At 41.9% G+C, this 12,640-nt stretch overlaps 2 protein-coding genes and 1 pseudogene across 2 annotated transcripts; all 3 read right to left on the minus strand.

The window, feature by feature from the left end:
- Positions 1–4,556: 4,556 nt before the first annotated feature.
- On the minus strand, positions 4,557–8,103 carry LOC137943204 (uncharacterized; annotated as a pseudogene).
- On the minus strand, positions 7,908–10,088 carry LOC137942751 (F-box protein SKIP27-like). The gene is made up of 4 exons (XM_068788491.1): positions 9,789–10,088; positions 8,598–8,928; positions 8,429–8,503; positions 7,908–8,340 (listed from the first exon to the last, which is right to left on the minus strand). Exons 2-4 carry the CDS (start codon positions 8,832–8,834, stop codon positions 8,104–8,106), a joined length of 549 nt encoding a protein of 182 aa, XP_068644592.1. The 5' UTR covers positions 8,835–8,928; positions 9,789–10,088; the 3' UTR covers positions 7,908–8,103.
- Positions 10,089–10,632: 544 nt separating this feature from the next.
- LOC137942725 (putative pentatricopeptide repeat-containing protein At1g03510) lies at positions 10,633–12,320 on the minus strand. Its single transcript, XM_068788463.1, has one exon. It carries the CDS (start codon positions 12,263–12,265, stop codon positions 10,988–10,990), a length of 1,278 nt encoding a protein of 425 aa, XP_068644564.1. The 5' UTR covers positions 12,266–12,320; the 3' UTR covers positions 10,633–10,987.
- Between the last annotated feature and the right edge of the window lie 320 nt (positions 12,321–12,640).

Genomic DNA, 12,640 nt, shown 5'->3' on the forward strand with positions numbered 1-12,640 from the left:
ATAAAGGGTCTTTCAAACCCAGTAAGCGTGGAAGGAAAGCTGAAAAATCAGATTCTCAGTAGCAATGATGATGACGAAAAATCAGATTCTCAGTAGCAATGATGATGACGAGAATGAGGATGATTCATCCAAATTCACTTCTTCTTGGCAGTAGTCCCTGCAAGTTAGCAAAGCTAGATCCATCTACTGAATATGCAATTTAACTCCATTTTACTGCAGAGTAAGCAACACCCAGTTTTGTTGTTTGAACATCAAATTACTGGGAAACCATATTTAAATCTTCAAAGGAACCATCATGTAGCTCATCTTAATCTCCTTAAACAATGATAAGAAGGGTGCCAATCTCTTAATCTATGTATATGAATTGGGATTGGCATTGGTACAATTAAATAAACAAAAAAAAAAATCTCGAGGGCAAAAATACATCCAAAGAACCAATCCGACAGTCCAGTCTCTCCTCCCTGAGGAAGGGAACCCAAATTCTCATCGGTTATCCCATCCCCATTTCAGAACACACGGAAGATACACTCCTCATCTAACAGTTGATACATCTCGTACCCTATTCAATTCATCCATTAATTCATCCCCCTAGCAGCCGGGAGTAGTCGGCAGTACTCTTCCACCTTGCGCCGCCACTAAAGAATCTCTCGTCTGTTTTCTGTGGTCAGTAAAAAAATTGGTTCAGTTCAATGGAGATTGCTGCTAGCTCTAATAGAATACAACCAGTAAAACTATTTTTTTTTTCCTTTACACAGGACCACTGCGCCTTGAACAGACTGAATAACATCTGGTTTCGTGTGAGACTTTTCAACAGTTTGGTAGTTCATGGAAGGACACAGAGATGAACAGTTGTTAACGGTGGAATGGTCGTAGTAGCTTCTCTTCAAGTTTTGGAGACTGAAAGGTCGATCTCTATAAGATTTTCCTCTTCTACTACAGATCCTTTCATTCTGAGCGGGATCTCAATCAATCCGTCCTTCTCGTCTTCCCACCTGAAACAGAGATTCTCCGGCGAATCCCATGCAGGGAATTCCATTGGAAAGTCCTCATCGGAGGAACCTTCAGTGTCGGATTCTGGTAAGCAAAGACCCCAGTTTATAAAACCTTCAAAACCATCTTGCTGATCCCCCTTGTGGACAGAACGTTCTCCTGGTTCTTCATCATCTTCTTCTTCTCCTTCATATTCCTCGTATATAACTTCTAGAGGCGATTTTCGAGTCCACTCTAGAAAGGTACCATTTAAAAACAGGTCCTGGCTTAAATGCGTTTTCGTCTCAGTCACACTCTCCGTCTGCGTTTCGACCCAAATGTGTTTCTCATCCACGGTGTTGAATTCTTCTATTTCTTGCTGGACATTCTGGCTTTTGCTGAATTGGGTTGAGCCATGGCTGAGAAGGGAATATAGAACAATCCCAGTGAAGATCAAAACAGGGGAGAAAAAGAGGCGGAGAAAGAGATGAGGAAGGTAGAGAAGAATCAGGACTTGCAGAACGACAACGAATGAGAAAATAGGACTGGCAGAGAACGAGGACAAGAAGACTAAAAAATGCTCCTTGTTGCTCACATTACCATCTTCCATGAGAAGAACTAATAGAAGATAGAAAAAAAAAAAAAAACTGATTCGAAAATGTTAAAATATTTCAACCATTTTGAGCGAAGATACAATGGAGAGAACAGATGCCTCTGGTTTGCAACTTTGCGTTGTTGACTGTCGAGAGAAGGACATATAAGGGAGGAAAGGAGGTCTGTTTTTTCAAGCAGAAGACAGAGTAGCCTTCCTTTTCAAGGAAATTACGTGGCAGAGCATTCTGTAATTAGTTGACACGTACATTTTAGAGAGATGCATCGCTCCTCGGCTTCTGTAAAATCACTCTTGCTTCCAAGATAATTCTGGGACCTAATTCCCCTACTTGTTACTCGTCTCTTTCCTGTGAATAGCGTTTAGCCTTCCGCAATTATAGTTATCGAAATGGCAAGCTCGCCGGTGCAGCGCTTCTGAGAATTAACAGAAAAATCTCTCTGCTCAATTATTCACGGCAAATTTAAGAATTTGTTTCGTAATTCAAGGGCAAGAAATGTTGAAATATCAGTGGGTGAATTGGATGCCTAGTTTGTTGATCTGGAGCCCGATCATCATGGCTGGGAATAAGAACTTTCACTTTTGATGCATCACCATCAATTCAGCCATTTACCTCCATTACCTTTCGTCAAGGCGTCTTTTGACGACATGGTCCTCCGCCTTTATTACTTCTCCCCACCCCCTCTTCTGTTGGGTAGTGAATGGGCCATCTCTCTGGTTTGCGTTAGGAAAAACATAGCGTTTGAGAAGCCAAAGTCGATAAAGCAAGCATCATGGTGGTTAGCTTCTGGTTTTCAGAACGTGGATCCTTTTGACAATAAGCTAGTGGCGAGGAATCTCATGGAAAAAGCATAAAACTTTCTCGAATTCAATCTTCACTCTGCGAATGGTACCCTTTTGCACCAACTGGAGCAAGAAAGATACTCTTTCTGCATTCTTCTTCTCTCCAGAAGCAGAGTCTGTATGTGTCATTCATACATAGAGTCATGTTTAAACTTGGATTAAAATGTCTGGAATCCATTTCTTCGAGTAACCCATCACTAACCTGAATAGCATCTCTCGTCTTCCTCGACAAAGATAGAATAAGATAGCAGTTGGTACAATGGATTCAGTCGTGCACAGCCCTCGATAGCTCTGCATTATCTCTTTCATAGCCATAATCCTGAACTTGACTAGCTTGTTTATTTTATAATTGTGGATCTAACGCAGTTTGAGTCGTCGTCTTCCCTGCAACAGCAAATAAGTTAAAGAAAACTGTAACAAGATCATATGGATGTCCCCTATGTGGGCAACCATGAGGACCCACGAGGACTTGTGTTCAGTGCTGTTGTCTCTTTACTGCCAATCAAAATCAAACAATTTTTTTGTGTTCGTTGAAAGTGTTTCAGTCTCTTATTCAGTTTGTTGGCTAATGACTTGTATAAAAAATTAATATTTTATCATCATAATCTCCCACTATTGTGATATAAGAATCGCTTTACAAAGTAGATAGGTACCGACAAAATATCTCCTACATCCTATCTAAAACTTGTTCATGCACATTAACAGAGAGCAGAGATCTTATTCTCATCCGGTCATCCCCACTATCTCCTGCATATACTGTCATTCACGTGCAATCTACACAGAGAAGCAAATGGAAAAGCAGAGAGAAAGGCAAAAGGCAATCAATCATCCTTCTTCTCTTTCGAACACAGAAATGGAATCACATCTGTGGGGACAAGCAAAAGACTTCCTTTCCCTCTGGCGTGCTTTCCAAACTAGCTCCAATCTCTGCCCTGGTTCAGAGGACGAAGAGTCGTGGCGACTTTCTTTCTTATCAATAGGTTGGGCGCTTTTCCCTTCCACCCATTGAGACTAATACCCACCTACAGAGGACCTAATGGCAATCCCTGTCGATGGAAGTAGAAGAGAAATCGTTTTCGATGGTCTTCTGTCTTCTTCTTCCTTTTTAATCTTTTTCAGGTTGGATCAATGAATAACAAGATGGTTGATTATTTGTTGTTTAGCAGAGCGGAAAGGCATAAATCATTTACGGGTAATCTCCAAGGCATCGAATGATTTGAACGGATTGACAGAGATGTGTCCGCCATTAGTGAATCGGAATTTTAAAACTTATTAGTAACAGGAGGAAGACGAGGGTGAATGTGGCCACGTAACAGCGAGATTTCAGCCGTCGATTGCTCTGGGGACAAGTCGACATGATGCAGGGTAATGGGCCATGGAAACTTTTTGTACACATTGCCTGTTCACGTGATATGGGCCAAGAGATGCAGAGGACGACATGCACCTTTTGCAGTTTTGCCTTGGGCCCACTTTTAGGTGCCGAGAGCAGCTTATGCAAATCCATTACAAGAACTAATTATGTCTCACATAAACGAATAAATGTTGGTGCTTATTTACCTGGGGACTCCAATATAAACTCCAACATGTTAACCTGTACGTATTAGCATAGAATTAGTCCCCTCTAATCATATTGAGAGAAGGAATGAGAACTATTTTTATTAAAAAGTGAGTCTCTTCCCAATCAAATCGGAACGGGAGGGCGCCTCGCCTTGCTTCCCCTGTCCCTGCACAAGAGCAAAATCATAGTCCGGTTTACAAGATACCAGTCATGAGCAGTCATCCCGGATCAAAAGAGACCTGGGTCTTCTTTAGGAACAGGACTTCTGTTATACTGAGGAGTATTCAGGTTGATTCCCATCGAAAGAAGTTTCAGGTTTCATAATAAGCAAGGTAAGGGATTCACCTGCAACTTAAGAAAGTCAATTGTTGAGTTGATACTGTATGACAGAATAATTTTCTTATTCTAGCAAGATTATGTTCTATCTCTTATATTACGACACTGCAAATACCTTTTCCTAAGAAATTTACTACGATGAACTTTTTTCCATGTATTTTACTATTTTCTTCATAAAAAAACTAGTTATATACAATGCATTCACAACCAAACTTACAAGGAAAGAAGCTAAAATCTCACTCAGGAGGAGAGAGAAGACTGATAATTCTGTTGAATGCCACCACTACCTGCAAAACAACACTTCTAGCTTAGGACATCAAGACAAATATAAAGTACCAACCAGTCACAACAGAAACAACGTAAAGCAAGTACTGGAACCTGATGAGGCTTCAATTTCCCGCTTTGGAGCACTAAGCAAAGCATGCTTCATTTCATCCAAATATTTCTGGGACTCTCCTCTGTGTAATTCAGTAAATATAACCTAACGAAATACAGTTCATAAGCATGGCAAAGGAAAGAGAGGAGGATGTAGGAACTTAAATAACTTCAAAAGTAACAACCTCATCAAACTACTCATCCAAACCAGGCATGTTCTTTCTCCTAGCTAAGATGTAGTTGACTGAAAAAAAGAAAGAAACAGATAAGTGAAACATCGGGGAAATGTTACAAAGAATAATAAGAACATGATAAACTGAAACACAAAAAGCCAAATTACCTAGCATCTGCTGGCACCTCCTATCCCATTTCCTTAAATCTTTTCTCTGCACAATTTTTCAGCTCATTGGGTGTGCGGAAAACAACCTCTGCGATCTGATGACGATGACAATCAGCAAAATTAATAGTCCAGGGTTCTTTACTCAAGCAATTTTTGTTATCTACATGACATATGCCTACACATTACCTTATGATAGTTCACAAAAGCGTTCAATTTACGTTTACGGGCACTCTTATAAACATTAAATTGATCAAGAATGTAGTTACGTGGAATCTTTGCAGCCCGGACTAATAAGGTTTTGAATATCCCTATAGCTTGATCCATCAGATGCTCAAAACGTTCTCCATAGTTATGTTTTCCCAACAAATCCAGGCACCTACATACAAACCCTGAATCAGCTCATAATGCAGAAAGAGAGATCTCAATAAGAGAAAATAGCAATATTTGTTGTATATGTTGATTTTTAGTAGTAGTACAAAGTAAAATTTTGACTGAAAAACCTTCATCTGATCAAGTGCAACGTTAGTTCCTAGCAGAACATAATGTCCCTAGGATGCTCCCGCACATCGTTTTCTCCCCAAGTAGATTTCCCTAAACCAGGTAAACCGACCATCATTAACACTTCACAGTTTGGTGGATCATCAAAAGATGGACCCACTCTCTTCGACAACCAAACTCCAGGGCTTGTAACCTTCTTCAGAGATCAATCCTTCTTCCAAGCTAAACTGCATCTCAACTACTACATTTTTCAGAAAAACAAGTGGAAACATTACGTGTGCGCATGGAAGCTGGAAGCTCTTCAGTTGGACAATTCACTCCACATATACGAGCACCCACATTGAACTGCAACGCAACACCCTACCATTTCCCATTCTTGGAGAATTCGATTGTTGCACATGATTGTGTCGCCAACGCTGAACTTAGTTCCATAATCCATAAATTTTTCTCGAATTTGAAAATTTACCTGTCCCACCAAATGCATATAGCTGCTTTGTGTTCCCCCAAGACATCCCACAGGGACTTCCCCTGTTGAAATTCCCACATGACATAGATTCCTCTGATCAAAGGATGTGTCTTCCATATCTACAGGCTGTGCTGAAACAACTTTGCAGCCAAAACAGTATTTTCCTCTGCCAATACCGACATTAGCACGAGCACCAGACCAGCAGTAAGCAAATCCAGCTTCATAAAGAGCATGTCCTTCGAGACCATTTCCTTCTATACTAAAGTCTGCCAAAAACAAAAACAGAGAAACCACCAGAATCCTGAGTAACCAAAAGCACAGGTCAAGCATCAATGTTAATAGAGAGAGCAGCATGGTTGGACGCTTTTGCAACTTTCGAAATTCAAGTCCCCTGACAAATTACAAGAGGCCAACATGGATCAAACAAAACAAAGCTCAATTTCTACGTGCATGGTGGAAGAGGCCAACAATGTTTCTCTCGCGGAATTTATAGAAATCTGAAAAAACAAAGATGGGCCATTTCAAGCCTAATGAGAAATAATTCGAAAAAGACAAAAAAAAGAAGAAGCTTTTTCCATCCACGAAATCACTATTTCTGTGCTGCTAAACCGAAAACACAGCCGAGAATATTTAGGTAGCTACTACAATAAAAGTAGAAGAGAAATAAAGCCATTGAGGAAATAGTTACAATTTAAACCGCACAAAGCTCCTGCTTCTAGCCGGGAAATCCCAACAAAATATAACAAGTAGGAGACCTTGCAGCTGAACCTCTAGTCCAACCCCAGAATCCCTGTTTTTTATGACATGAGGTATTCGGTTCAAAAGCCAACACAAAGACCACCTTAGCATAGTAAAGATCGAGAACTACAGGAAACGTCAACAACAGCAAATAGATTAACCAAAGAAGGTAGCAACGTCATGCTCAAGACGAAATTGCAAATATTTAAGACTGATACCTAAACCGCAATCGGGAGGATTGAGCTGAACCCGTTGTGCATCACTAGGAGAAGGGAGTCTGGTCCGTTCGTTTCCGGTCGTGGGTACTTCGTAGACGCCATCAATATGGCAGCTGATGACGTGAAATACAACAGAGAGGTCAAGATGATTCGAAGATTGAGGCTTCGGACAGGTCGCTATAAGGCCACGATAGAATTTTGCAGGAAATCTCCGGTACTGCGTCTGGGTAGTAATCGGAGCAAGGGGGGTTAAATTGCGTGGTTTGGTAATCGATACCTGTTGAGAGTGACTCGAAATAAGGAGGTATATATATGAAAATCAAAGATATAAAATAAAATTTCATGAACTTCAAATCCCAAAAATTAAGTAATAAATAAGCATTATACGAGTAAATTGAAGCCAAAGAAGAAAAACAAGAACAGAAGCCCAGAAGCTATTGCTTTAGGAATTATATGAAATGATGAAACTTACAATTCATGAACAATAAACAGTAGATACAAAAAAATTAAATTAGAATGTGTCCAACTCAGTTTTATATTATGTGATTTAAGATGTAATAACCCACATTAGTCAGACTAAGTGCTTGTCTAACTGTGTTTCTCTTGTTGAAACCACGAAAAAATCTTTTACATGTTCTGAATTCTCGACTGATTCCAAGCTTGACATAATGGTATAAGTTCGTATGAACAACTGTAGTAGAGCTTTATATAATCATTCTTCGTTCCCATGGATCGTACTAATATTCAACTTAACATAACTGTTAAAATTTCTTTTATGCTGATGAATCAATCCTTTTTATTTTTGCTGAATTGTAGGCTCTGTTCCTTCCATGTATGTATGTCTCTTGGAAAACGATACTTCAGAGAGAAAGATACTGTTGTTATTTCCAACCAAAAGTTTAAACGGAGCTCAAATGCCGCCAACTCTTGGCACTTCCATTAACTTATCCAACCGAAAGGAAAACAGCTTCCTTCCAAAGGAATTACTAGGCATACACATCGCTGACTACAAAGAAATAGAGCAGGGGAGTCTTCAATGATGGGATTGAAGAGCAACCCGCCTACAAATCTAATCTTTACAATCGTTGTGCTTTCATGGTCACCAGCTCTTGACAGTGACCTGAAGCATGTACAAGATGCTTCCAGAACCATCTATGTCAACCCGTTGGTCCTTGGCCAAGACTCTGACGACGATTGAAACAGGGCAACGCTGATGTCTGAGAGCTTTTTTCTGTTGAGCTGGAAACGAGAGGTTCTATGCTGTCTGGGAGCATCTGGGGCTTCCAGGTTATCAAATTTCTCGCCTTCCTCTGAGTCGATAAAAGTCTTCACGCCAGAGACCTTCGCCGGAGTGGTGAACGCAAAGTGCCACTGCTTGGCTATTAAGGCCTGAAATTTTACAGAAAACAACAACAACCCTTGGGAAGAAGAAATGGGAGAGTATCAGAAGTGTATAATCAATCATCGCAAGACTTACGGCTTCTCTGATCGTCTTGGACACTTGAAAAAGCTGTTTAAGATCGTCATGGTTTACGCCACATAGTACTCGAACCTGCGTTGGACGGAAGAATTGAAACTTAATGATTGGCTGCAGGTAATGTAAGAATCGTATCTGTCTCAGGTTTAGAAGGGATTTGGGTGATTACCAGGAGGTCCTGGGGTAAGGCCTCAAGGCGCGATTTTGAAGAACTCTGCATGCCACGGCGTTTTGCTTTGGGTTCTTTGAGAGGAGAACTAATAGGGGACACCTCCAAGTAGCTGGAGACGATGACTCTCTTTCTTCCGATAGCTCGAGTGCAGGTACAAATTCCCAACTGTGTCTCGTTTATGTTATTTGAGTTATCACACTTGAATCCGAAATGAGAATTCTTGCCCAATGCCATCACTCTGTAATGTTGAATCTTTTGTGAACTTATCTCACCAAATACCCCAAATAGTATTGAACTTTGGCTAAGAAGCAAGACAATAGACTTCGCCCTGCGATAAAGAATTGAACTCCATGAGAAACAAATCAAGTAAGAAGACGTCAAACACTTGCTAGTTCTAAACACATTCATGGAAAAAACCCTCAGAGATTCATTAACTACAAGTAGTTTAAGGGAATCTTGATTGATGAATGGTTAAAAGGAACAGGGGAAATTGTTCAGAAACCCAGAAGCCATTGGTAAATAAATCAAGGTTACAAAAACTATGGCAAAGAAAAAAGAAAAGCACCACATTTACCCAGCACTGAAGCAAAAAGGAGGCTAAGAACTGAAAAGAAAACGACCATTTCATGGGCGGAAGCGTCTATATCAAGAATGGAACTACATTGAACATGCTCTGCCGCAATCCACCCTAACTTTGAGTCAAAAGCCACTTTCAACAAAACTACATTTCGTCAAAACACACAACTCCCTCATTACCCTTCATTTAAACCAAAAGCCAGAGACTCGAGAACAATCCGAACATTGAAGACGAAAAGGAATGCTTAAAAACAGAAACCCTTGGATACAAATCAATCCAATCCAACCCCATCTCCTTCGAAATTAGAAAAGGCCGGATACCTCCAACCACTTCAAACATCCGTCTCTTATCCCCAACCGCTAGTTTCGCCTCAAAAATCGTAGTTCCAATAAATGACGTATCTAAAATGGAAAAAAAGAAATAACATTTTTTTACAAACAACATACGCATTTCAGCCATAAGAGATACGAAATAGGAAAGAAATACCACCCCGCGCTCAAAATCGAACCAAGAAAAATCAAATTCTTCCCGCTAAACTCCGTTGAAAAAATAGTACCCCCCGAATCAAACGGGTGATGCTACCCTTCCCAACCCAAGACATTGCTGGTTACCTGAGAAGCAGAATCCGCAGACCTTCCCACAATCTCTCACGATTTCGGATTCGAAAAACTGCTCAAAAAAAAAAAAAAACTCTGAAATGGGGAAACTGTAAAATCCCTCCACCACCAGCGCTAATTGCGGCAAAACCGTCCAGAAATCCCTGCTCGTCGGTACTGGAATATGCCAAATTAGAGACGCACACGACCACGACTCTCAGCCGCAGTAAACTTCCCTTGTTCGGATTTATGTAGGTAAAAAAAAATTAAAACGAATATCAGAGTTTCGGGGGCTTCGTTCTTTTGAGTCGAAAGCCACAAAATGGTCGGCGTATTCTCCATGTCGGCGTCGTGGGCAATATTTATTTTCCCGCCCTGCTCAAGTTCAACGAACGCGTGACACGTGTCTCTCATAAGGAGGAAGGTCGATAATCGTTACGTCCACGTGTCAGACAATCTGCGGACGTAGCGAGTGGTTGGAGAAAATAGCCGTTGGCAAGGCGCGAACACGTGGCGAAGCGGAAGAGGCCCTCTTGGAGAGGAAGTTTTAGGCGAAGTGTGCTATGGAAGGAAAGTGGGAGTCAGGGGAGGCAGCAGTGCGTCATGAGAGTCGGTACCCAGCTTACGAAACACGCAGGAAATGGCGGAAACAGGAAAACTGCTCGTGCAGCGCAGACCCAAGGCCCATCAAACAGACAGAAGGCCCATGTAAATGTAACACGGTAACCATTGACACGCTAACAGCGTAAAAAGGTAGTTAGTGTCTGTCTGTGCACAACCAGAACAGTGTGTTAAAAGTCAGGTCAGACTGGTTCGAACAATTTGTACACGTCCAAACCCAAATTCGAACCCTCTCAAGTATTGGTAAAAGAACAATGGCCCCATGAGAAAGCGAAAGAAGAACGGCGTCAATGAAAATGCGTATGATGCCGTATCTCTTCTCTCTCTGTGCTCTTGACGCTGGTTAATATTTGTTGAAACATAACATTATAGACCTTCTGAAACAGAGGGCGTGATTGGTCTCTGGAGATGAATGGATCCCATTAAGGGAATGATAGACGCACCCTCCCCGGTCCCAGAAAACAAAATGATAGACCAACTTCACTGGCCTCATCTTTTAGAGCTGTCTCACACCATATTTAATCCATGGTAACCTTTCTGCTTCCTAACCTCCAAGAGCCTCTAAAGAAGCGGCTTTTTGAGAGAATGAATTTTCATGTCTCTTGAGCTCGGAGCCAACTCCCCCCAGGCAGGCTCTTGACACCCCTCTCTTTCATTGCCTTCCTCACCTGCTCCGCCTCCTTAAACCTCCCAGCTGTTGAATATATACTTGCCAACAGTACATAGTTTCCTGCATTGTCCGGCTCTATCTCGAACAACACTTCTCCTGCAATCTCAGCAAGCTCCACATCGCCGTAAGTCCTGCAAGCAGATAATAAAGCCCCCCAAGCGCTAACAGTTGCCTCCATAGGCATTCCTCTTAAAACATCATAAGCCTCACTCAATCTCCCTGCCCGACCCAACACGTCCACCAGACAAGCATAATGATCACTACCGGCGTCAATCCCGTAATGCCCGCGCATCCTTGAGAAATAATACATGGCATCATCAGGTAATCCGGCATGACTACAAGCCTTCAACACACCAAGAAACGCAACCCCATCAGGTCGAATCCTCGTCGATTCCATTTGGCTGAAGACGCTCAATGCTGTTGCTGCCTCACCGTTCACGGCGCAAGCGGAAACCATCGTGCTCCATGTCACCACGTCTTTCTCAGGTATCTCACTGAACACTTTGTATGAATTGCCCAAACACCCACATCGCCCGTAAGCTTCCACAAGAGCACTACTTGTGTGCGAGTGAGGATACAAATGATTTCTAACGGAGAACCCATGAATTTCCCTGACTAGGTCAAATGCTGCATCACCAACGCAGGCAGGGAGAAGGGAAACAACCGTAATCAAATTTGGTCGCAAGCCAGAAAGTTGCATCAATCTGCAAAAGTCTACAGCTCGTGAAGCAAAATTTTGAGACCCAGATAATGCAGTAATGATAGAATTGAAAGTTGAAGCGGTGGGGGGAACGTCCATGAGATCAAATAGTTGGATGCCCGAAGCGATTTGATTATATACACAGTGGAGAGAAATCATAGTGTTCCAAACAACAACGTTTCTGTTGGAAGTTTCATCAAACAACTGCCGTGCAGAACGGATAGAAACGCATTTCCCATACATGTGAATGAGAGAGGAGGAAACGAAGGGGTTGGAGAGTAGTCCAGTTTTATGGGATCTGGCATGAACGATCGACCCCGTACATGAGAAGTTAAGGAGAGTCAGGGCTTTGAGGCCCAGCGAGAGAACGAATGGGTCCGGAGAGAGCGAAGGGGAGTTGAGAATTTTATGGAAGACATCGAGCGCCTGTTGCAACCGGCCTTGGTATATATGAGACGACAACAGCTTGGTGAAGCTGAGTAACTGCTGGTGAATGCTCATTTAGCTTGACGATGACCGTAATGCATCGTTCCCCGACATCACCGTCCTCTATACGTTAAAAGTATAAGCAGCCAGCAGCTCTACTTTCGGTTTCCTCTTCCCAGAAGCTTTATGTAGATAGGGCGTTCGATGAAGGTCGCGAAAGCTGGACCGAACCTAGATGTGAGAGTTGACGAATCGGCCCAACTTATTGCAGATCTGGGTCGGTCTCAAAGTCCTGAAATTCCCGAGTCAAATCACCACGATCGGATCAGGACTCGGTGACTTAGTCGAAATATAGGGAGAAAGGATATTCCGTTAGCCTTTTTAATTACCGACAATTAAGGGACAAATAGATAAAAGAAGGCTTGCAGCATAATCCATTAATGATCCCTT

The sequence above is a fragment of the Aristolochia californica genome, unplaced genomic scaffold (genome assembly GCF_029961685.1).
Source record: "Aristolochia californica isolate CCGP_79_NKW_82.1479 unplaced genomic scaffold, dmAriCali1.0.hap1 SCAF_10, whole genome shotgun sequence".
NCBI classification, from domain to species: Eukaryota; Viridiplantae; Streptophyta; class Magnoliopsida; order Piperales; family Aristolochiaceae; genus Aristolochia; species Aristolochia californica.

What these genes read in the sequence shown, in the direction of transcription:
- LOC137942751 (XM_068788491.1), bottom strand. Translation starts at nt 8,834, where the DNA reads ATGGCATTGGGCAAGAATTCTCATTTCGGATTCAAGTGTGATAACTCA. An exon ending in CCTTACCCCAGGACCTCCTG is followed by an intron (nt 8,504 to 8,597) that starts GTAATCACCCAA and finishes CGTCCAACGCAG; the next exon opens with GTTCGAGTACTATGTGGCGT. An exon ending in CCAAGACGATCAGAGAAGCC is followed by an intron (nt 8,341 to 8,428) that starts GTAAGTCTTGCG and finishes GTAAAATTTCAG; the next exon opens with GCCTTAATAGCCAAGCAGTG.
- LOC137942725 (XM_068788463.1), bottom strand. Translation starts at nt 12,265, where the DNA reads ATGAGCATTCACCAGCAGTTACTCAGCTTCACCAAGCTGTTGTCGTCT.